This window comes from Nuphar pumila, chromosome 5 (assembly GCF_984573655.1).
Source record: "Nuphar pumila chromosome 5, dmNupPumi1.hap1.1, whole genome shotgun sequence".
Classification (NCBI taxonomy): Eukaryota; Viridiplantae; Streptophyta; class Magnoliopsida; order Nymphaeales; family Nymphaeaceae; genus Nuphar; species Nuphar pumila.
The window spans coordinates 128,557,209-128,581,879 of NC_143253.1; the positions used below are offsets into that span (position 1 = coordinate 128,557,209).

At 35.4% G+C, this 24,671-nt stretch overlaps 1 protein-coding gene across 2 annotated transcripts in view; it reads right to left on the reverse strand.

Moving 5' to 3' along the window:
- Window positions 1–24,671, reverse strand: part of RUS4 (root UVB sensitive protein (Protein of unknown function, DUF647)) — a 34,278-nt gene that overhangs the window by 3,955 nt on the left and 5,652 nt on the right. For both annotated transcript variants that reach the window (XM_090006729.1, XM_090006728.1), the window contains exons 4-5: window positions 2,593–2,655; window positions 2,429–2,505 (exon numbers count right to left, since the gene is read on the reverse strand). In XM_090006729.1, coding sequence (XP_089862855.1) covers window positions 2,429–2,505; window positions 2,593–2,655 — 140 coding nt within the window. The remainder of the gene's footprint in view (window positions 1–2,428; window positions 2,506–2,592; window positions 2,656–24,671) is intronic.

Below are 24,671 nucleotides of genomic sequence, written 5' to 3' on the forward strand. Positions count from 1 at the left end.
TAGTCCTTTAAAGAAGTATCAACTGAAATATGTTGTCCTCTCGAAGTTCTTGTCAGAAACCCTAGCTTTCATACTCCACTCAATACTGCTTATCTAGTTAGGATGCAAACAGGTCCGATATGGTGAGCTCCGTGGGTCCATGATAGACCTGGGCCTGCTTCCAGATCCGACTTACATCTCATACAGAAATCTGGACCGAGTGACATTGGATCTGGTAACAAGGATATATCTGTTGATTTTTCATACAGAGAGGTAAAACAGGTTGGTAAGAATTTATGCTGACACAGATCCAACCTTATATGCATGGACAAATCTAGAAATGAATCTGCAAACCTGTATGTTCTGGATCTGAACCACATTCATATATGGGCATATCCAGACTAATAATATGGCACAGATCTGGGTCAGACCCAGGTCAGAACTCTGACCTATTTGTATCCTTACCATTTTATAGTGTCAGCCATGTTCAGGATGCGGGGCGTGCTTGAGTAATTTGAAGAATGCCCCACTCTCTGATCAGGATAGTCAGCAAACAAAGATTTGAAGTGTAGAAACCTCACTGGTAGCAGTCATGTCACTTTAATTTTATCACCAACATCTTTACTCCTAAAATTCTTCACTGACACATAGCCCAAGAGCCAAACAACTAAAAGGAAGCTACAGAACCAAGAGATCTCCCTGATATTGGTTCGTGAGACTGATTCTAGTAGGTGAAGTGTAAAAAATCAAGGCTCAATGAACAATCAAGCGAGAAACCTTACATACCACACCGACACTTGATGCAATCTATCTAGGAAGTAAGTAAAATAAAAGAACTATCGGTATACTAGCATACAAGTTTTAATTACAGCAAAATATATAACCCAGCATTGAGCAAATGGCTATGTAGTCAAAAGTGCTAGGCGGTGCTTAGTCGGTAGACCCCTAAAAAGACTAGGCAGGACTAGTCAGACTAGGCGGGACTAGTCTGTAACCCAATAAAATATAAAAAAGTACACAAAATATACATAAAAATATGTTTAATTCTTTTACTAATAAGATGATTTCATTACACAAGTACAAAATTACACATGCTTTCACAAAATATATTAATATACATAACCATAATATACATATATATAATTGTACACACAAATATATATATATATATATATATATATCTTCAATTATTCATAACATATTCAGTATAATCAACAAAATATGCTTTCAACCTTTCGCAGAAGCACAATAACACATACATATATAAATAACATATTACATAATTCATAATGTTAAACATGCTTTCAGGCTTTTATAGAAAAATTCATCAAAAACAAACACACACATATATAAAAAAACATAATCAATTAAAATTAAATGTGCATGCTTTCAATGTTTTCACAGAAAAATCCCAAAAGAAAAGTAGCACACACATATATAAATATAATAACTAAGCATGTTTTCATGATTTCACAGAACAAATCACACAAACACGCACACATACATATAATTATATATATATATAACTAAACTTCCCTCGTGCCTAGGCAGATGCAGCTTAGTCACCGACTAGGCAGCTTAGTCACCGACTAGGCGCCTAGTCGGCAAAATTGGTACCTTTTAAAGTACCCACCTAGGAATTGCAAAGCCTAGGCATTTTACTTAGCCTAGACTGACTAGGCGGACTAGTCGGGGCTTTTGATTACATAGGCAAATGGACTTTGCCTTTTCTGATCAGGTTAGGGCCTACTTTTCAGGCCTGATGGGATGGGTCAGGTTGGGAAATTTAGACCTACTGAGTGAACAGCCAGGCCCTAAGGATAGATTCTTAGGGCTAAAAGCCTAAAACCAAGACCAACCAGACCCAATGTATTATGACCTGCTTAATGGGCAATGGTTTCAACATTCTTTAGAATGGTTGAGACTGGATTAGACACAATGTTTGGGCCTGAAACTGAATGGACTTGAAGGCTATATAGTCAAGAAGCTGCCTGGGCAGACCTCAACATAGCCCCAAACCAGTTTATTTATGTCTCTTATGAACAAGTAACTCTGACCAATCTCCTCCAACTCCAAAAGAAGTTAGATCTAAGGATTTGTTTGGAACAACTACATGGCCTTAAAACTGTAGAACTGATTACAATCTTCTATCATGAAGAAAAATAGGATATATGTATATATCAATGACACAGGGGTGAAGATTCAAGCAATAAGTATAAGAAACTTGTTCAATCATTAGATGATTAAAAACCATAGATACATATGTAAAAGCAAAATAAATAGCTGCTGATACTTCTCATCAATGAGGTGATGCATGACACATCCACAAGATGCTTCGTACATTACTCAAAGATCGACACAAGTTTAAAGTGTGAATTGACGAGAAAAAAAGTGTATCTTTCATCGTTATCTTAATAATTGAAAGAAGACTAAGAGAAGGGGAAAAAACCTCTGGTTATTCTTGCATATTATATTCAAAGCTGCCGCAAGCATCAGACCCAGATTATCGAAGCAAACTGTTTGAATCTGAAACCAAGTTTAAGACACAGTCAACCAAAATGATAAAGAAACTTCATACTAATTAGTGAAATAAATTCATGCACAATATCTAACCTGAGCCTTTGCTGCAATTTCACCAAGATTATCTGCAATAGCAAAACTCCGATGGATAGCAGACTGCAACAACAATAATCACATTAGAATTGAAAACAAAAATATGGAAACCATTGAAGCGATCAACTAATGCTAGCATAAAGTGGAAAGCTTTTATCAATTCCAGGAGCAATACTTGTACCTACACAAGAATTCACAAGATCCCCTAAACCAACAGATGAATAGGGAAGTAAAAGAGTTTTTGTTTATTACCTGCATCAGAATAAAGGAGGAAAAGAAGTTCCAAGTACCACAAAAACAGCAACCTCATGACTGCAGTACTACAGAGCATGAACATGATCATGCATGGTTTTTGTTTCTTTTCTTCAGTAACATGCCATTTATATTTTTTCCAGTGACTGATGCAGCTAAACCAACAGATCAATCGGAAGTAGGTATGCATGCGGTACCAAAACAGGAGATTGTGAGGTTTCCAGCACCTCAATAATTTCTACAGCCACATTGGCAGAACTTTATGTTAGAATACCAGATCCAGATCCAATATCAGAGTCCAGATTTGGTACCAAGAACATTCCAGAAGTCCACACTCAACAAGAAGTCCTCTCCATTAAGGAGTACAAGAAAGCAAATGAAGATAAACAAGATCAAGATTGGGTCAAAGAAGTTATTGGACTCTCACATAAGAAACGTCCTAATGGGACCCACATGTTTACCAAAGAGAGTCATCCAAAGACTCCCAAAAAATTGTGATCTCTTGTATGCCATAATTCGTGGCCAATGTAGAACGACCCTCACCTGTGTGAGTGTTGAGGTGAAGGTTCCGTGGACGTAAGATCATTTATATCTGAACCACGTTAAAATCATGTGTTTGACTGTGCTTGTGTTCGCGTGTCATTCAATTCATTGCGCTCGTTTATGGTTTCATAGCACACACCTGAGCATCATGGCTTCTTCATCATCATCGAGCGTAAACTCAGAGATAAATTCTATCTTACCCACTCCAACTACCTTACAATATTTTTTGAGTACCAAGTTGTCTACAAACAACTATTTGTTGTGGGAATCTCAATTTATCTCACTATTGATCTTGTATGATCTATATGGATTCATTGATGGATCAAAACCATGCCCAGTTAAATTCATTATGCAAGATGAAAAACAAATACTCAATCCTGAGTTCATCAAATGGCAACGCCAAGACTAGCCCCTCCTTAGCTGACTTATCTCCTCCTTATTTGAACTTGTTCACACATAGGTCGTTGGCTTGAAAACCTCAGATGAGGTCTGGGAAGCCTTGAGAAAAACCTATATTGCTCACTCTCGATCTCATATATTGCAGTTAAAAGATCAACTGCATACACTCAAAAAATGAGAGAAAAGTATTGATGAGCTTTTTCAAAAAGCGAAATACATCATCCACTAGCTGGTCATGGCAGACAAACTTGTCTTAGATGAAAACTTTGTTTTGTTTATTTTACGGGCTCTTCCTCCTGAGTATGCGGCCTTTAGAATCTCCATGTCTACACGTTCAACTCCCATCTCCATAAATCAGCTTCATTGTATGCTCCTATCAGAGGAAGCACACATAGCCAATTTGATGCAGACCAGGCCCAGGCATCACAGACCCAACAGCACGCCGACGATGTTTCGAGTCTGGGTCCGGACCCGAGACCCAGATCCCAAACTGAAGTCCTTTAAATAGGCTGCCTAGGGTTTCGTGAGAGGACAGAGAGAACTTTTTCAGAAAAAGCACAACCGCAGTTTTGCTTTCTTCGTTTCTTCAACAGTTTTCTTTTTGCCTTTTTTTATTGTTCTCCTTTACAGTCTGACGTCTATTACTGTCATTCTTTATTTTCTGTTAGTTGTATTCCCTGTGAGCCCTGTCAGTCCATTATTTCTTTTGACATTACTTCCTTTCTTCATTATTGTTTCTTTGTTGTTTCACGTCAGTTGTTTTGCAGCCTTTCTCCCCATTGTTTGTCTCAGCCTACAACAGGCTATTAGCATTTTGTTTATTCCAGACATTCTGTTTATTTCCTATTAGCTATTGTTTCTTTACTATTATCATTATCAATTTGCACGTCATCAGCCAGTTAATACGTTGTTGCTCGGATCTATTGATCTAAGCCTTTCCTCTTCTACGTGTCATTGGATATCGAGTATTGCACAGTCGTGCATTGAAAGGACCTTTCCAACGTCAACCCATAGCATGACAACGTCGGTTCACTCGCTGATTAAGAAGCAATCACGTCGGCAACCTTTTCGTGAATACTTTCGGCATTCCCGCTGCATCACAATTCCACCACGGCTAGTCATGATGTTGCTCCAGAAGCAAACTTCAACCAGCTTCCAATAACAATTTTAACAATAACTCTAGCCGAGGACTTGGCAAAATCTTTCAACAGGGAGGTTGTTTTAGAGGTTGCGGTCGTGGGCGCCAAGGTGAACGATTCAATAATCAATAGAATATATATACATATATATATGTGTATATATATACAATATGAATAATATATATGTATGAAAATACATAATATATACATGTACAACTTAACACTCTCCCTCAACCTTACGGTGTGATATACCAAAAGTTTGAAAATACAAAAAGCATCAACAGAAAAGATCAAAATCTTCAAGTGTCATCATTGAAAGTCTCCATCCTTATGTCGCATCAGAGAATTTACAGTATCTGAATGTCTTCATTGGTGATCGTCCCCAGACGCCTTCATCGCAAGGTTGCCAAACTATGAAGCATATGTAGAAAACGATACGGGAAGCGGAAGCGAGAAGCGAGAAGCGAGAAGCGAGAAGTGAGGCATTTTAAATTTTACAGTAAGCGGGAAGCGAAGTATCAATTTAAAAGCAAAATATTAAAAAAATGAAGCAATATGGTAATTGAATAGGAATTGAACAAGAAACAAATAAAAACTAAAACATGATTTTTCAGTAAAAGAGTTAAATTTTTGTTAAAATCTAACAATGATGATTACTAATTTAAAGAAAGTACATGGAAAGTGAGTGAAAGCGTGAGAAAAAATAAATGAAAAACTTGAAAAGAAATGCGAGAAAAGCATATATGAAGCATAGACCATGTGTGGGAAGCATAGAAGCGTGGGGGAATCGAGATTCCCATGAAATTTCGAAAGCGAGGAGTATCGTGCTTCCGAAGCGAGTTTTCGGAAAGCGAGCTTCCCACCTACCTAAGAAGCTTCCGGTAACTCTGCTTCATCGGCTATCTCCATCTTCATGATATAATGCATCAAAGATATTCATTTCTCAATCCATCACATCTTTAACAACATGCAAAAAGAACAAAACAAAGGTTCCAACTACACAAAGAAAAATATCCTAATCCAATAGTTATAAAGTTTTTAAAACAAATATATTTTTGAACAAGAGAAACATTAAATAATCATTAAGAAAGATAAGATGAGCATACCTCAAGGATAATTTTTTATGAAATCAAATCATAAACCCAAAATCAACATATTTTTTTCAGAAAAAACATAAATATTAATCATAAGAGAACATATAAATCATCAAGAAAAGATAAACAATTATTCATAAATAATATCCCAAGGATTTTTAGAAAAGCATTTCAAATGAAATAACAAATCATCACTGACAACATGCATATAAAAAATAACAATCCAAAAGAACCCTCAAGAAAAGAGGAGATAACTAAATTCATGTATACAACAATGTGAACAAGATAATTAATATGAAACACACACACACACACACACACACACACATATATATATATATATATATATATATATATATATATATATATATATATATATCCAACATGCAATTAAAGCATATTTAATGTGCATAATAATGAAATAGAGCAATCTCACAAATCACAGCCCATTAGGATTCATTCACACAAGAGGACTAAACATCAATCTTAAAAAATATATATTATTAATGAAATGCACATAAGATGCATAAAATTTTATCAATAACCATTTTTTTATTCAAGTAGAAAAAGTTTAGAAATTTTATAGAGAGATTTTAAAAACCCCACACAACAAAAGGAATGATATTTGCAAATATCAACAATAGTTCGACCACTACAAGCAATCATCTCACTAGACCTTCAAACCTCGAAAATCAAGTGTATCAGCTACTAGAACAAGAGCATAATCACAATGCCACTACTGAGCTAAAAAACACACAAAAAGTGTGAATAACCAACATCCCTTGTCTATATAAAATGACACTTAAACAAGTGTATCAGCTATTAGAATAAGAGCATAATCACAATGCCACATATGGGCAAAATAAACATACAGAAAGTGTGAATAACCAATGGGTGCACATAACTCACCACATTTTAAAAACATCTCTTGTTTACGTAAAATGACACTTAAATAAGAAGCATAACAGGAGGAAACACAAGAGGTAAGAGAGCTAGTAATGAAAACAAACTAATGCCATCAAGAAGAATAAGAATAAGAATTTTAACAATCTTTTGAAACTCCATAGTTCCAAAAACATAATTATCATCACAGGAAAATCAAGATATCAGGCATCCAATATTGTAACAATGGCCACAAAAAAAAATGAGTGATAAAACACACTCATAGAAACTAAGGTCAATCACCTGCCAGTTATATATATACCTATACTGACAAGATGAAATGAGGTGCACACACAACTCACCCCAACGACTAACTCGGATTTTCAACAACGAGTTCATAGGCCAATCAACTATCAATCGGACCCAAAGCAAATGACAACACGTCACTCATAACCCCTGAGAATGTAGACTAATAAGATGACATGAGGTGCATACATAACTCGCCTCAACAGCTAACTCTGACTCCATAATATTGAGGTGCACAAAGAAACAAATGAGCGATACAACACACTCATAGAACTAGAGGTCAATCAACCATTAGTTAGAGCCAAATCATTTGGCAATCTATACCGATAAGAAGACAAAGGTGCACACATAACTCACATCAACAACTAACTCTGGTCCCAGAGTATAGAAGTGCATACAACTCACCTCGATAAGGCCAAAAAACAATAATGGATGTATCAAAAGAAGAGCAATGGACTTACAAAGCCAAATAATAAGATGACATGAGGTGCATACATAACTCGCCTCAACGGCTAACTCTGACTCCATAATATTGAGGTGCACAAAGAAACAAATGAGCGATACAACACACTCATAGAACTAGAGATCAATCAACCATTAGTTAGAGCCAAATCATTTGGCAATCTATACTGATAAGAAGACAAAGGTGCACACATAACTCACATCAACAACTAACTCTGGTCCCACAGTATAGAAGTGCATACAACTCACCTCGATAAGGCCAAAAAACAATAATGGATGTATCAAAAGAAGAGCAATGGACTTACAAAGCCAAATAATAAAAACCTTGAAAGACATTCCAAAGAACAAGAACTGATAAAACAAAAAAAAATCAGGTCAAGGAAATCCTCAAGTAATGCAATTATAGAGCCTTAATCACAAACTGAAATGTCCACCAATATTAGGAGTATAAACAAAAAAAATGTTCGCTAAGGAACATTCTCACAAACCCACAAAGGGCTACACAAAAAGTGTCACAATATAAAAAAATGATATTTTATTGAATATTATAAGTATGCAATAGAAACATAACACTTAGAACTCATGTGAGGTATCATGATGCAAATAAGTTCTAGTAAAAACAATCATGCAACAAGATAAAATGTCCACCAATGAATCTTTAATTACGAACAAGCATGTCCATCAATAATGGACAATTACTAGAGTGAACCATAAGGGAAACACTTATAACACCTACAAAGGGTAAACACAAAGAAAGTTCTCATAATTCTCAAATTAATATTTTATTAAAACTAAGTATGCAAAAAAGCATAATATTTAAGTCCCATGCATAACATGTAAGATAATGTTCATTAAAGATCCATTAGACTAAGAAAATAACACAATCATAAGGACCACAAAAGGGCCAACAAGATAAATGCCCAATAACATAACTATTTTTAATAATTTTAAAAAAAGAACATATTTAAAAGGCATTTATAAAAGTGAATAGTTCCCATAAGAAACCATGTTTAATACCTTATGCATGAATAGATAATCTCATTCATCATATAAGACAATCACAAGTGCACAAGGATCATATATCAATATAAAATTTATTTATTCAAAATTCAAAAATAGCAAGGTATCCATGATCACTAAGATCCTAACCACATAATTTTTAATACTTCATAATCTATTTTAGGTTTCGCATAAGAATACATCAAGAGTAAAGAAAGAAAGAAAATTCAAACACAAGTTAAGCAAAATCTCATAAGATCATACTTGTGAATGACACACAATACCATTTCAAATTATTTTAAAATATTTAATAAATTTTCAAAAAAAAAGTTCAATAATAAATACAAACATGAATTTGTAATGAAACAAGGTACAATAGAACAATAGGGAAACAAACACAATGCCAACAAAGGGATTTAATAAACTCACTTAAAGTTGGTCACTAATGGACCAAATACAATCTCAAAAGAGATAAAAATACCAAACAGCACAAGAGGCATACAAGCCTATAAGATGGGAAAAAACTCTAGAGAAAACCCTCAAATGCTTCTAAAAGCATTGAGGAATAACAAGGGAGTGAGGCTCTATTTATAGAGCCTCACTCCAACACATGGGAGGCAGTCCAGCTCTTTGGACTGCCTTCCAACAGTCATTATTATGACTGTTGGGTGGCAGTCCAACGTCTAGTTGGACTGCTGCCCAACAGTCATATTTTGACTGTTGTGCACAATAGTCATATTTTTTACTGTTGTGCCCAACAGTCATAAATATGACTGTTGTGCCTAAGCTGTATGACAGTTTATTTATTTATTATAATGTTAAATTACATTTCAGTCTCTAGTGGACTGTACTATATGATAAAAGACAAAAATACCCTTATTGGGTATTTGGATACAATTTTATTTTTAACATTCCTCCTCAAACTTATGGGGAAATCACCGAAAGTTTGCTAAGAAGATACAAAAATTGAGGTAGTGGAAGAGCTTTGGTGAAGAAGTCTGCAATCTGAAATTTGGACTGGACATATGGCAATGTAATGGTCCCCTTCAAATATTCTTCGCGAACATAGTGACAATCCATCTCAATGTGTTTTGTTCGCTCGTGAAATGTGTGATTGCTGGCTATATAGATGACACTTTTATTATCACAGCATAGCTTTGAAGGTTCTGAGACATCAACACCCATATCGGAAAGTAGTGCTCTCATCCACACAACTTCAGTGGTTGTGGTAGCCATTGCCCTGTACTCAGCTTCCGTAGAGGATAAATACACTTTCTGTTGTTTTTTGCATCGCCAAGAAATGAGAGAATCACCTAAAAATACACAAAAGCCAGTAGTTGAGTGACGGTTATTGGGATCTCCTCCCTAGTCAGAATCAGTGTAAGAAATAAGACTTAAAGATGAGGAAGAGGATAAGAATAGTCCTTTAGATATAGTTTTCTTGATATATCGAACTATTCTTAATACTGCACTCATGTGGACGGTTGTGGGCGCATGTTGAAATTGACTTGCAGAATGTACGGCATGCGCAATATCTGGCCTTGTAATGGACAGGTACATCAACGATCCAATAAGTTGTCGATAAGGGGTTGGATCATCTAATAATACTCCATCTTCAGCTCACATTTTTGCATTTATTACTTTAGGAGTATCAGCATATTTTGTGTCTGTGATTCCTGAACGCTCAACAATATCAGCTGCAAACTTGATTTGAGATAAAATATATCCTCTTGGTGAGTAGGCTACTTCAATTCCTAAAAGTATCTCAAAAAACCAAGACCAATCATATCAAAAGATTTTTTAAGCAAAATTTTAATATCTTCAATTTTCTTTTGATTATTCCCTGTGATGATCATATCATCAACATACAAAAGAAGAATGATCAATGAGGTACTTGTAGATCTCATAAAAAGATCAGTGTCAGTGTAACAAGATTTAAATCCAAGTTTTAATATCGTACCACTGAACCGATCATACCATGCTTTAGGGGCTTGTTTAAGCCCGTATAGGGCTTTTTGAAGACGAAGAACCATGCCTTTTTCAATAGACAGACCAGGGGGAGGATCCATATATACTTCTTCATTTAAGTTTTCGTTCAAAAATGCATTTTTAACATCTAACTGATATATCGGCCATTTTCGAATGGATGTTATAGCAACTAGAGTTCTAACTGTAGTCATACGAGCTACTGGGGCAAAAGTTTCTTCATAATCTATACCATATTCTTGAGAATATCCTTTTGCAACAAGTCTTGCTTTATATCTCTCAAGAGACCCGTCACTTTTTGTTTTAATTTTAAACACCCATCTACACCCTATTGTCTTCTTTCCGATAGGAAGAGGTTGAATTGCCCAAGTGTGAGCCTTGTGTAATGCATCTAATTCAATTTTCATGGCTTCAACCCATTCGTTTATATTTTTGGCCTCGTTATAGTTGGATGGTTCATGATAGGAATGAATGGCTAGAAGACATGCCCTGTAGTTTGGTAAGAAGGATTCATATGAGACAAACCTACTTGGAGGCCTATGTGTTCGTTCTGACCTTCTAACACTAGTTTCTTCAATATTTGTTAATTGATTATATCTGTCAAGGGCACATGGATGTTCCCCAGTATTTCGTCTAGAGTATTGAAGAAGATCTTGAGATGGTTCACTACTTGAGTCATTAATAGATTCGAAGGTTTCAATATCATTACTAATACCTTTATTGGGTAACAAATCAAATAAGAAAGCATACTCAGATTCTTTTTTAGGAACTTCAAAATCAAATCCACTGTCATTTTCTAGAAAGGTAACATTTCTAGAAACATAGAGTTTATCATTTGTTTTATCATAACATCGATATCCTTTTTTATTATCAGCATAACCAAGAAAGACACATTTTATGGCTTTAGGAGAGAGTTTGCTATATTTTTCAAGAAGCACGAAGCATTTACAACCAAATACCCTTAGCCTTTTTAAATCAGGAGAAATTTTAAAGAGTTTTTCAATAGGAGACTTGTTTTCCAAAGTTTGAGAAGGCATTCTATTTATCAGATAGACTGCAGTTAGGGCAGCTTCAGCCCAAAATTGCTTTGGAATTTCTTTTGAAATAAGTAGGGTTCTAATAGTTTCAATGATATGACGATGTTTTCTTTCAGAAATCCCATTTTGTTGAGGTGTCCTAGGGCATAATTTTTGATGCACAATTCCATGATTTTTTAGATATAATTGAAATTCATTTGAAAGAAACTCTCCCCCAGAGTCGGAGCGGAAGACTTTAATATTTGTTTTAAATTGATTTTTAACTAGATTATGAAAGTTTTTAAAACATGAAAAAACTTCGGATTTGAGTTTTAGAAAGTAAATCCAAGTATGTCTACTAAAATCATCTATAAATGTAACATAGTACGAATAACCACCTTTTGACATAACAGGGGTGGGACCCACACATCCGAATGCACTAATTGAAAAATTTTGTGTCACAGAGGTTCTAGACCCAAAAGGTATCATTTGCATTTTTCCAAGTATACAATCTTCACATACAAAATCTTTATCTTTACAAAATTTTTCCAAAAATGGAAAAAGAGATAATTTGGATATACTTGGGTGTCCTAATCTTTTATGCCAAAGATCTATATTAATGTCTTTGACATAATTACAAAACGAGTATTTTGGTAAACACAAGAAATCCATGTAGTAAAGGTCTCCTCGTCTATGGCCTTGCCCAATCAGCTTCCCTGACTGGAGATCCTGCACCCAACACGCCTTAGATGAGAAGAATACTTTACAACCATAGTCAACAATTTGAGAGACCGAAAAAAGATTTAAATCCAGTTTGGGAATGACTCTCACTTCTGGAACAAAGAATTTTTTTGAAATATCATCAAGGTTTCCTAAGCTTTTGACTTTTAAAGAGGTACCATCGGCAGTTGACACACATGAAAAATATGATTTAGTGCAATCAGATGATAGAGACTCATTATGAGTCATGTGGAAAGAAGCACCTGAGTCTAGAATCCAAGAGGTCTTACCTGGAGAAGACGAGGAAGAGATGGCAGCTCTGGATGTAGAAGGTGCAACCTTAAGAAGTTGTGAGACGGCTTCTGCTAGTTGAGCAAGATTTAATTCATTGAAGCTGCCCCCTTTTCTTGATTCTTGAGGTTCTTCACTTAAGGCGGCCACCTTTTTAAATTTGGGACATTCCGGTCTTATATGTCCGGATTCCTTACAATGATGACAAATAATTTTTCCTTTGTATCCTCCCTTGTATCCTCCTCCATTGTGTCCTTCTTCATTGAACTTCTTCTCAAAGTGAGGTGGTTTATATGTTTTCACAAAATTTCCGGGCCTTGCCATGGCAAGGACCTCATCATTAGACTTGTGCATTCCAAGTCTTGTCTCTTCTTGACAAATTTGAGCAAGGGCCTCACTTATAGAAGGAGAAGTGGTCCTATGAAGTAATGAAGATCTTGCTCAAATTCCGATCGAAGGCCATAAAGAAAGGAGAAAAGATTTTCTCTTTCGATTTGGGTCCTTCTCATATCAATAGCCGAACCTTCCTATTTTGGTTCCAACATGGCTAATTCATCCCAAATAGGAGATAAAATACCATAAAAATCTCTTACACTTTTATCTCCTTGTTTTGAATTACGTACCTTATCTTGGAGATAATAAAGTCTAGCCATATCCTTTTGGATAAAAGTACTTCTTAGAAAGCTCCATGCGTCACATGCCTTCTTGAATTTGATGATATTGGTGGCGATCTTGAAGTCCATGGTATTCATAAACCATGAGAGTATTTGTGCATTGCTTGCCTCCCAATCTTCCAATTTATTTTGGAATTCTTCCAAGGCTTTTCTTTTTCTTCTTCGGACAAGGCTTTGACTTGATCTCCTTCTCTTCTAGTCAATTTGAGTTGTGGTTCACTAGTAGAACCACTAACAAAACCCCACAATTTTTTTCCTTTGATATGATTCTCCAAAGCCGTCACCCACATCAAGTAGTTGTTTTCATTGAGTTTGTAGGTGATGACGGTGGCGAACTCTCTTTCTCCCATAATGAATACTTGAGTTTAGACTAGAGAAGATAGGGAATGATCAATGATCGAAGAACACTTCCTTCACGAGATTCTCCTTCTTTCAAGAACCTCGCTCTGATACCATGTAATGAAACAAGGTACAATAGAACAATAGGGAAACAAACACAATGCCAACAAAGGGATTTAATAAACTCACTTAAAGTTGGTCACTAATGGACCAAATACAATCTCAAAAGAGATAAAAATACCAAACAGCACAAGAGGCATACAAGCCTATAAGATGGGAAAAAACTCTAGAGAAAACCCTCAAATGCTTCTAAAAGCATTGAGGAATAACAAGGGAGTGAGGCTCTATTTATAGAGCCTCACTCCAACACATGGGAGGCAGTCCAGCTCTTTGGACTGCCTTCCAACAGTCATTATTATGACTGTTGGGTGGCAGTCCAACGTCTAGTTGGACTGCTGCCCAACAGTCATATTTTGACTGTTGTGCCTAAGCTGTATGACAGTTTATTTATTTATTATAATGTTAAATTACATTTCAGTCCCTAGTGGACTGTACTATATGATAAAAGACAAAAATACCCTTATTGGGTATTTGGATACAATTTTATTTTTAACAGAATTGACATTTATAACCATGAAGTGTTCAAATAAATCATCTAAATGCCAACAACACATGCTCAATAATATTAAATTGTATACATACATATTAAATAAAGCGAGTTCAAAAAACTAAGATTCAAACTAGATCTCATAAAAGCATACACATATTCACAAGATCAAACAAATATTATAAACCTTACAAAACATTTAATATAAATAAATCCAATAATAATTTCAAAAAATTAAAGATTTTAATTTTTAACAAAAATAACAAATATTTTTCAAAGATAATAAAAATAAGTGTTTTCCCATGCATAATACATGAGACAGATAACCCAAGTAAGACTAAAGATATAAGATACATATCGGGACAAGATTTCCCTTTAATCCAAGCTTACAACGATCACAAATCCTTCATGAACTCGAATCAAAGAATCTCAAGACCCAAAAAGGCAAACTACCAAGAAGAATTTCTTAGCCCTAATACCATGTAATGAAATATGCAAAAATACAAAACGAGGGTGCCTAAGGGCTTATAAGATCATAAACGCAAAGTGTACAGGAACATACACAAGTCCAACTAAAGGACAATACAAGAGCACAAAGGCATTACACAAGCATTAAGTGCATTTAAAACATCAAAGAACTAAAGAGACATACACAAAAATATAAAAAATATTCATCTTATTGAGCATGAATGCTTAAGAGAAGCATTAGGAAATAAAAGGGGATAAAAGCACTTATTTATTCACATACAAGAGAGAGGGAGACCTCAATAGAGCTGTTGGACTGTTCCAACAACTATAAATATAGTTGTTGGGTTGTTCCAACAGCTTTATTGATTAGTCAACTCTATGTTGACTAGTCAAAAAGAATCCAACAGCTCTATTTGGTATTTGACCAAATAGTCCCTATAGAAACAAAAAAGAACAGAAAAAAAAGTAAAAGTACTAATGTGCCCTAATGGGCACAACCTATTACAAGGATTGAAATAACCAAAATACCCCTAATGGGTATTTACCTATTATAACAATATAAATAATATATATGTACAATATGAACGAAATATATATATATATATACATGTACGACTTAACAACCCACACATGTCCTACCCAACCCTACTCTCCCGCCTCCTCATCGCACTCATCATATGATAAATCGTGCGCAGGATGGAACCCTTAAGCCCAAGCTCTTCCAAGCCACCAAGCACCCCATTGCCCTTATTTTTGAACTATTCACCAACATTGAACCTACTACCTTTAAACAGGCTCAATCCCAGTCCCATTGGCGTGATTTCATGCACACCGAATTTTCCGCACTACTCAAAAATAAGACTTGAACTCCTGTTCCCCCTAATCTATCCTAGAATCTCATTGGATGTAAGTGGATCTATCACATTGAAGGAAGGATGACAGATCTCTTGAGCTATATAAAGCATGTCTTGTTGCTAAGGGCTTTCATCAAGAAGAAGAAATTGACTTCTTTGAAACGTTTAGTCATGTTATCAAAATTCCTACTATTCAAGTTGTCATCTTTGTGGCTCTTGGTCAACGTTAGCTTGTTCACCAACTTGATGGTCACAATGCATTCCTCCATGGGTCTATTAATGAGGACGACGTCTACATAGAGCAACCACCCGGATTTCGGGATCCCTACTTCTCACACCATATGTATAAGCTCAATCGAGCCCTCTATGGCCTCAAACAGGTCCCTCGAGCATGGTACCATCATCTAAGTAATACTCTTGTGGGAAATGGTTTTGTTGAATCTCGAGCAGAAGCCCTCTCTCTATTTTGTATAGACCTAATTTAATTACTTACATCCTAGTATATGTTGATGACATTCTTATTATAGGCAGTTCTCCTTCATTTGTTCGGTCTCTAATTAATCGCCTAAGTCAGTGTTTGCTTTAAAGGACCTTAGGCCACTATATTATTTTTTGGGCATTGAAGCCGTTCACACCACAGATGGTCTCATTCTCTCCCAACACAAATATGTTCTTTACATTTTACATAGGACAACCATACTTGGTGCTAAGCCAATCAACACCCCTATGGCTCCTTCTACGGGGTTAACATCAGATGACCCATCATTTCATGATCCTACTCTCTATCGCAGTGTGGTAGGTGCACTGCAATATGTGACTCTTACTCGTTCAGACCTTGCTTTCTCGGTGAATCGTGTTTGTCAATACATGCATCAACCAATTGTTAATCACTAGAGTGCAATGGAACAAATTATGCAATATCTCAAGGAGACTATTCATTATGGACTTCTGATAAGACCGTCCACCTCTCTCTCTCTGTCTTCTTGGATGTTGACTGGGCCGGTTCTCCATATGATAGAAAATTCACTTCTAGCTATGTCGTCTTCCTTGGTCCCAACATTATCTCTTGGAGCTCAAAGAAGCAACATGTTGTGGTCTGTTCCAGCATAGAGACCGAATATAGAGTCGTCGCTAATGCAGCAGCCAAAATTTCCTAGGTTCATGCCCTCTTTTAAGAACTTGGTGTTCCAATTCACTCTCCGCCTACTCTCTGGTGCAACAATATTTCTGCACTTACCTGGCTGCGAACCCCATCCTTCATAGTTGCAGTAAGCACATTGAAATTGATGTGCACTATGTTCAGGACCACATTGCAAACGACAAACTCAAAGTGTCACATTCCTTCTTCAGATCAAGTTGTTGATGTCCTCACCAAAGCACTTCTGGTCCCACAATTTCAGTTTCTACGATCCAAACTCAACATCCCTTCCGGACCGTTGCGTTTGTAGGGGGATGTTAGAATACCAGATCCAGATCCAATAACTGAGTCCAGATCCGGTACCAAGAACATTCTAGAAGTCCATACTCAAGAAGTCCTCTCCATTAAGGAGTCCAAGAAAGCAAATGAAGATAAACAAGATCAAGATTGGGTCAAAAAAGTTATTGGATTCTCACATAAGAAACGTCCTAATGGGACCCACATGTTCACCAAAGAGAGTCATCCAAAGACTCCCTAAAAATCATGATCTCTTGTATGTCATTATCCGTTGCCACTTGCATGTTCCATATATACATTCATGTAGAACGACCCTCACCTGTGTGAGTGTTGAGGTGAAGGTTCCTTGGACGTAGTATCATTCATATTCGAACCACGCTAAAATCGTGTGTTTGTGTGTGTGTGTGTGGTTCGCGTGTCATCAATTCATTGTGCTCGTTTACTTTGGCCCTCAACAGACATTATTTCATAAAGGCTTTCCATGAATAGCCAGCTGTGCAAATTTTTAATACCATAGGCAACAATATTCTACAAATGTTGATGTTTGTGATGATAGAAACGGACAAGAATAGCTGAAGACAGCAAATGTGTGGCTTACTCGATGCAGTTATAAAAGGGAAATGATCAAAGACCATCTTTCCACTTATGGTGATCTAATGGAAACAGAAGCTGTCTCAATGCAACATAACTGAGCATACCCTAATGGAACACTACCAAAAGGAAAAAGTCGTGTTAATCAGTAACCTTAGGCATCTCAGCACTTCTTCTTTGAGCACATTCCACTTTCTTAATCATACTGCACCATTTTCCAAAAAAATACTTAATTCCAGATCTCATGATGAACTAAGATATAATGGCTGGGACCATAGTGAGATCATTCTTTAAGATAGTTTCAAATTTGCTGTCTTCCTATCTTTAGCTATCTCTAGAACAAAATTGACATAAAATAGTCACCTCATAGCATGTAAACCATGACTAATCCAACTGCATGTGCATTGCAAGCTTCAAACATGAATATGCTAGAGGATACATGACAATTTTTTTCATTTGTTCTTGTACTTGTCGTAAAGAGCCTCACGAATAATCAAGTTTACAAATAACTTGACAAAAGCATTCACTCATCAAATGTGCTAGAACAAAAATAGCATAAAGTGCTCTAAGGCACAAAAGTAAAAAGAGTGCACTAGAATGCTGAATATATTTGAGAGAGAAAACTCTCTTAAAAGATGATGTACAATGGGGATTACAGCCCCTTATTTATAGGCTTATATGAAGATGAAATAGCTCTTGGGCTACTCCCAACTGCTCTAATTAGAGCCGTTGGGAACAGCCCAACAGCTGGTCAACCAGTCAACATTTAACTGTTGACATTATGTTTTAAAAAGAAGACAAAAAAATACATTTTACAAAAAGACAAAAAGCAAACACATTACAAAATACATCATACACGCATATACTATAAATATATATTCATATACATATATTTATACATATATATACTATTGTATTACGAGGAGTATATATATATATATACATATATATATTCAAGTATATATGTGATTTTCTAACAGTCTCCCTCAAACTTATAGTGTAATCACCGAATGTTTGTCGAGTAAAAAGTTAAATCTTGGTGAGCACAGTGCCTTGGTGAAGAAATCCACAAATTGATATTCTGATGTCACATAGGGAAGATCAATAGTCTTCTTTAAGTATTCTTCACGAATGAAGTGACAGTCCATCTCTGATTTCAAACAATGTATATAGAGCTCTTGTTGTCACAGCACAATCTTGTAGGATTCTGAAGATGAATTCCCATATTTGAAATTAGTTGTTTGAGCCACACGATTTTCATGGTAGTAGTCGTCATTGCTCTATATTCAACTTTCGTAAATGATAGTGACACATTTTGTCGTTTCTTACACTTCTATGAAATCAAGGATTCACCTAAAAAGACACAAAAACCAGTTGTTGAGCGCCTATTATTTGGATCATCTCCCCAATCAGCATCTGAGTATGCAATAAGATCTAACGAGGAAGAAGAGGATAGAAAAAATCCCTTATTTATTATGCCTCAGATGTATTTGATAATTCTCATGACTGCATTCATATGAGCTGATGTTGGAGCATGTTGAAATTGACTGACTATATGTACAACATGAGTTATGTCTGGTTTTGTAATACTTAAATACATGAGAGATCTCACGAGCTGTCTGAAGGGAGTTGGATTGTCCAAAGGAACTCCATCATCAGCTCGCATCTTCATTCCGACAATTTTTGGAGTGTCAACAGCTTTGTTATCTGATAATCCTGACCTGTCAATGATATCTAAAGCAAATTTTGTTTGTGACAATATATATCCTCTTTTAGAATATGATACTTCTATACCAAGAAAGTATGTTAAGAACCCAAGATCAGTCATTTCAAACGAGTTTTTCAAAAATTGTTTTACTTTCTTGATTTCGTCTTTGTCACTACCTGTAATCAACATATTATCAACATATAAAAGTAAAATTATAATACCTGCAGAAGAATTCTTGATAAATAAAGTCGTGTCAATATAGCATGGTTTAAAACCATATCTCGTAATCACATTGTTGAAAGTGTCAAACCACGCTTTAGGTGCTTGTTTGAGACCATACATTGCCTTTTTTTAATTTAAGCACTTTACCTGAGAGAACTATCAATCCAGGTGGAACATCCATCTATACTTCCTCATTGAGATTCTCATTTAAAAAAGCATTTTTAACATCCGTTTGAAATATATTTCAATTTTTAATAGCTGCAATAGCAAAAAAAAATCAAACAATGGTCATTCCAGCAACAGAAGCAAAGGTTTCTTCGTAATCTACTATGTATTCTTGAGAATAACCTTTGGCAACTAACCTGGCTTTATGTCCTAAGAATTCATCATTTTTTGTTTTGACTTTAGAAACCCATCTAAAGCCTATGGTTTTCTTTCCTTTGGGTAGATTTAGAATTTCCCAAGTATTGGCTCATTCAAGAGCGTCTAATTCTATGTGCATAGCTCTTACCCATTCGGGTAAATTTTTTGCTTCATTATAACATGAAGGTTCAAAATATAAATGAATAGTCATAAGACATGCTCTATGTTTAGGAGAGAAAGAGTCATAAGACACAAATCTATTTGGGATTCTTGAGGTTCGTTCAGATCTACGAATAGAAATTTGTTTAGAGGGAATTTTTAATGCTTCATGATTACCTTGATTTACATTTTCATCAAATATGTTTCTATTTCTTCTAGTGTATACTATTGGTTCAACCGTTGTTCTATTCTCAATAGAGGGTCTACATAAGTATCTTCATCATTAGACAATAGTTTAAATAAGTAGTCAGAATTTATGTCTTGAGACATATTTTCTTCAAATCCACTTTCATTTTCAACAAAGTTAATATTCCTTGAAACAAGGAGTTTATCATTTTTGATATCTAACATTTAAACCTTTTTTGTGATTCAGAATAACCAATAAACGCATAGAAGATGGCCTTAGAAGATAATTTATCTCCTTTATCATTTAAGACATAACATTTGCAGCCAAAGATTCTCAGTCTTTGATAGTTAGGTTAATATTTGAATAATTTTTTAAAAGAAATTTCATTGGACAAAGTTTTTTAAGGCATCCTATTTATGAGATATATTGAGGTTAAAGCAACTTTAGCCCAAAGATTTTTAGGAATATTCTTAGCAATAAGTAGTGTCCTTATAGTTTCCATAATATGTCTATGTTTTCTCTCAGAAATCTCATTTTGTTGTGGAGTTCTAGGACACGATCTTTGATGCAAAATTCCTTCATTTTCTAAAAATTGTTTAAACTCATTTGACAAATATTCTCCCCCAGAGTCAGTTCTGAGAATTTTGATCTTACTTTCAAATTGATTTTTAATCATGTTATGAAAAGTTTTGAAGGTTGCAAATACATCAAGCTTAAATTTAAGAAAATAAATCCAACAATATCTAATGAAATCATCAACAAACACAACATAGTAGAAGAATCCTCCTTTAGAAACTACCGGAGCTGGACCCCACACATCCGAATGAACCAACTCAAAAGGCATTGAAGAATAAGGTTCTTTGTCCATAAGGCAAGGATGCCATTTTCCCAAGTAAACATTCTTTGCATTCAAAATTATCTTTGCAAAGATCCTTAGTAACGGGTAAAAAATTTTATTTTCTTATATTTGGATGCCTAAGTTTATGATGCCAAATTTTTATATCTTTTGTTTGGGCAATATTACAAAATGATTCCTTTGAAATACAAAGAAAATTTATATAATAAAGATCTCCTTACCTAGAACCTTCCCCAATCAATTTCCTGGACTAGTGATCCTGCACCCAACATTTATTTGATGAGAATATGACATCACATCCATGATCCGAGATTTGAGAATCAGAAAGTAAATTTAGGTGAAGTTTTGGAATAAGTCTTACTTTTGAAATATAAAACTTGTGTTTTGTTAAATCATTTTTTAAAATTTCAACACCTTTTATTTCCAAGAAAGTATCATCGGCAGTGGAAACAAATGATGCATTTGAGTTAGATTGACATTCGGACAAAATAGACTTGTGTGGGGTCATATGAAATGAAGCTCCTGAATCAAGAAGCCAAAAGCACATACCAAGAGTAGATGAGGATGCAATGGCCACTCCTGAGGTAGATCCTTTAAGCAATGGTTGTAATGCCTCTGTCAATTGGGATAATGATTTGGTGAGATCTTTGAGGTTCAGAGTATCATCATCTTGTTTTGATGGGGCCGTAACAACCTAAGTCACACGAACTCGACTATAAGGTCGACGCACCCGCGTTGACATGCCCCGACACGGGTGCGGCTTTGGACACGGAGCGGACACGGTCAGCCAAGTGTCGAACACGGTCAATGCACCGGGGCCGAGTCCATCCACATTTTAGACTCGGTCAACTTTGACCAAGTCTATTTTTGTTCGTTTTTAGGGCAAAAAATGTATAAAAACTAAAAAAATTAATCTTTTTATATATTTTTTAAATATATATATATATAGATATAGCCACGTCTCTAATTCTTTAGCAGAATGTGCATCTACACAGTTTGTCTTTAGCAGACTATGCAACTACAGAGTTTATCATTAGCAGACTAACGTCTCTAATGCTTTAGCAGACTATACAGTTGCACAGTCTGTCATTAGCAGACTGTGCAACAGCACAATCTGTTATTAACTAACATAAAATACAAAGTAAAAAGAAACAAAAAAAATAAAGAAGTAAAAAATAAAGAAAAAGTAAAAAGATTACAAATATATACGTATATATTATTTTCTAACAGTGTGTCCCCTAATGGGCACAACTTTGACTGAGTCTTATTATTGTTATATATATATATAGTCATGTCCCCGTGTCCAAAAATTTTGAAATTGCTCTGCACCCGTATCGCACCTGCACCCATGTGACATAGTGACAACTCGTTTTTCTTGAGGTCTATAGTCCTTTTTGAATCTAGGACATTGAGGCCTAATATGGCCGGACTCATGACAATTATGGCAAATTATTTTTTATTCCCCTCTATTCTTACTAAAATGAGGTCTATATGGTTTGATATAATGTCTCAGTTTGGATGGGGCAAGTGCGCAATCCTCTTCTTGACCATTGTTAGAAGTAGCAAGCACACTATCATTCTTACTCATGTTTAGCCTAATCTCTTCTCCACTAAGTTTAGTGAAAATCTCATGAATAGGAGGAGGCGATGAGGATCATAACAAGGAAGCCCTAGTTTGTTCAAACTCGGGTCTTAATTCATAAAGAAATGCAAAAAGTCTATCTTCTTCAACTTGGACTCTCCGCATCTCAATACACTTACCTTCCCATTTGGGTTCAAATTGAGCAAGTTGAGTCCAAATTGATGATAACTCCATAAAATAATCACTTACATTCTAGCTTTTTCTATGAGATAATACTTATGAGCTATATCTTTTTCGGTAAACATACCATTAAGATATTCCCATGCTTCATTTGCCTTTTTGTAACATAAGATTTGAGGCAATTTTTGTCTCAACTCCACTTAGCATCCAAAAAAGAATCTTGGCATTTTTCATGTCTCATTCATCTAATTTTTTGTAATATTCTTTCATTGCTTTGTCCTTTTCTTCAAGGCTTATCTCGAAACCATTTTCACATGTTATAATTTTAGGAGTGGGTTCAAGAAATAGTACCTCTTATATATCCCGACAAACCTTGACCTTTTATGAATGTCTCAAAGTGTCTCGCCCAAATGATGCAATTGCTTTCATCAAGCTTAAACGGCGGAATGAAGTTGGAGTTGATTGTATTGTGCGGGGAAGAATTCGCCCATGATGAACAAAGAGAAGAAAAGAGTCACAACCAAGGGAGGATTTGTTAACACGCTTTACGAGGCAACCCACCAATGCACACTTCACGAGGTAGCTTTTAAGAGTGGTTGTAAACCAAGCTCTGATACCATGTAAAGAGCCTCACAAATAATCAAGTTTACAAATAACTTGATAAAAGCATTCACTCATCAAATGTGATAGAACAAAAATAGCATAAAGTGCTCTAAGGCACAAAAGTAAAAAGAGTGCACTAAGGCACTAGAATGCTGAATATATTTGAGAGAGAAAACTCTCTTAAAAGGTGATGTACAATGGGGATTACAGCCCCTTATTTATAGGCTTACATGAAGATGAAATAGCTCTTGGGCTACTCCCAACGGCTCTAATTAGAGTCGTTGGGAACAGCCCAACAGCTGGTCAACCAGTCAACATTTGATTGTTGACATTATGTTTTAAAAAGAAGACAAAAAAATACATTTTACAAAAAAGACAAAAAGCAAACACATATTACAAAATACATCATACACGTATATACTTTAAATATATATTTATATACATATATTTATACATATACATACTCTTGTATTACGAAGAGTATATATATATATTCAAGTATATACGTATATATATGTGATTTTCTAACACTTGTCCTATAGTTGCTTGCCTCCATGTTAAAGTCTCTTAATATAACATAGTTTCTTCTATCTATGGACCATAGCTACTGAAGTTTCTAGAATGTTGAAACTTACTTCTCAAACAAGTCTGGGAAGTGCAAAATACACACTTCTTTATGGGAAGCTAGCTTCCTCTAATATGAAAACGAACTTCCACTGATGTTAGAAATGCAACTCAAGTTAGAAGAACTGTCCTTTAAAAAATATGATTTAGAAATGCAACTCATGTTAGAAGAATTGGGTTTTCCTTTAAAAAAATATGATGGTATTTTTACGCAAAGGCTTAAAGGTGCATTCAAGTAAAAACACATGATCTGTTTACCTTTTCTTCCTATACTCTAATTCCTACTCCAATTTTGCTTCTTATTTGCATCCTCTTATGCTTCCTAGATGCTGTACATTTCATGCATTAAAGCATTTTAAACACTCGCTTCTCGCTTAATGTATCAGTTTTCCTTGCACCCACCTCTTACTCCAGTAACTACATCATGGACAAGCTCTTAAAGGCTCCATACTGATGCAAGTATAGTGGGAGTCATGATGAATGTTAGCGCAAAAATTATCATCCTCAGAATATACTCAGAAAGGGAATGTCTTGGGAT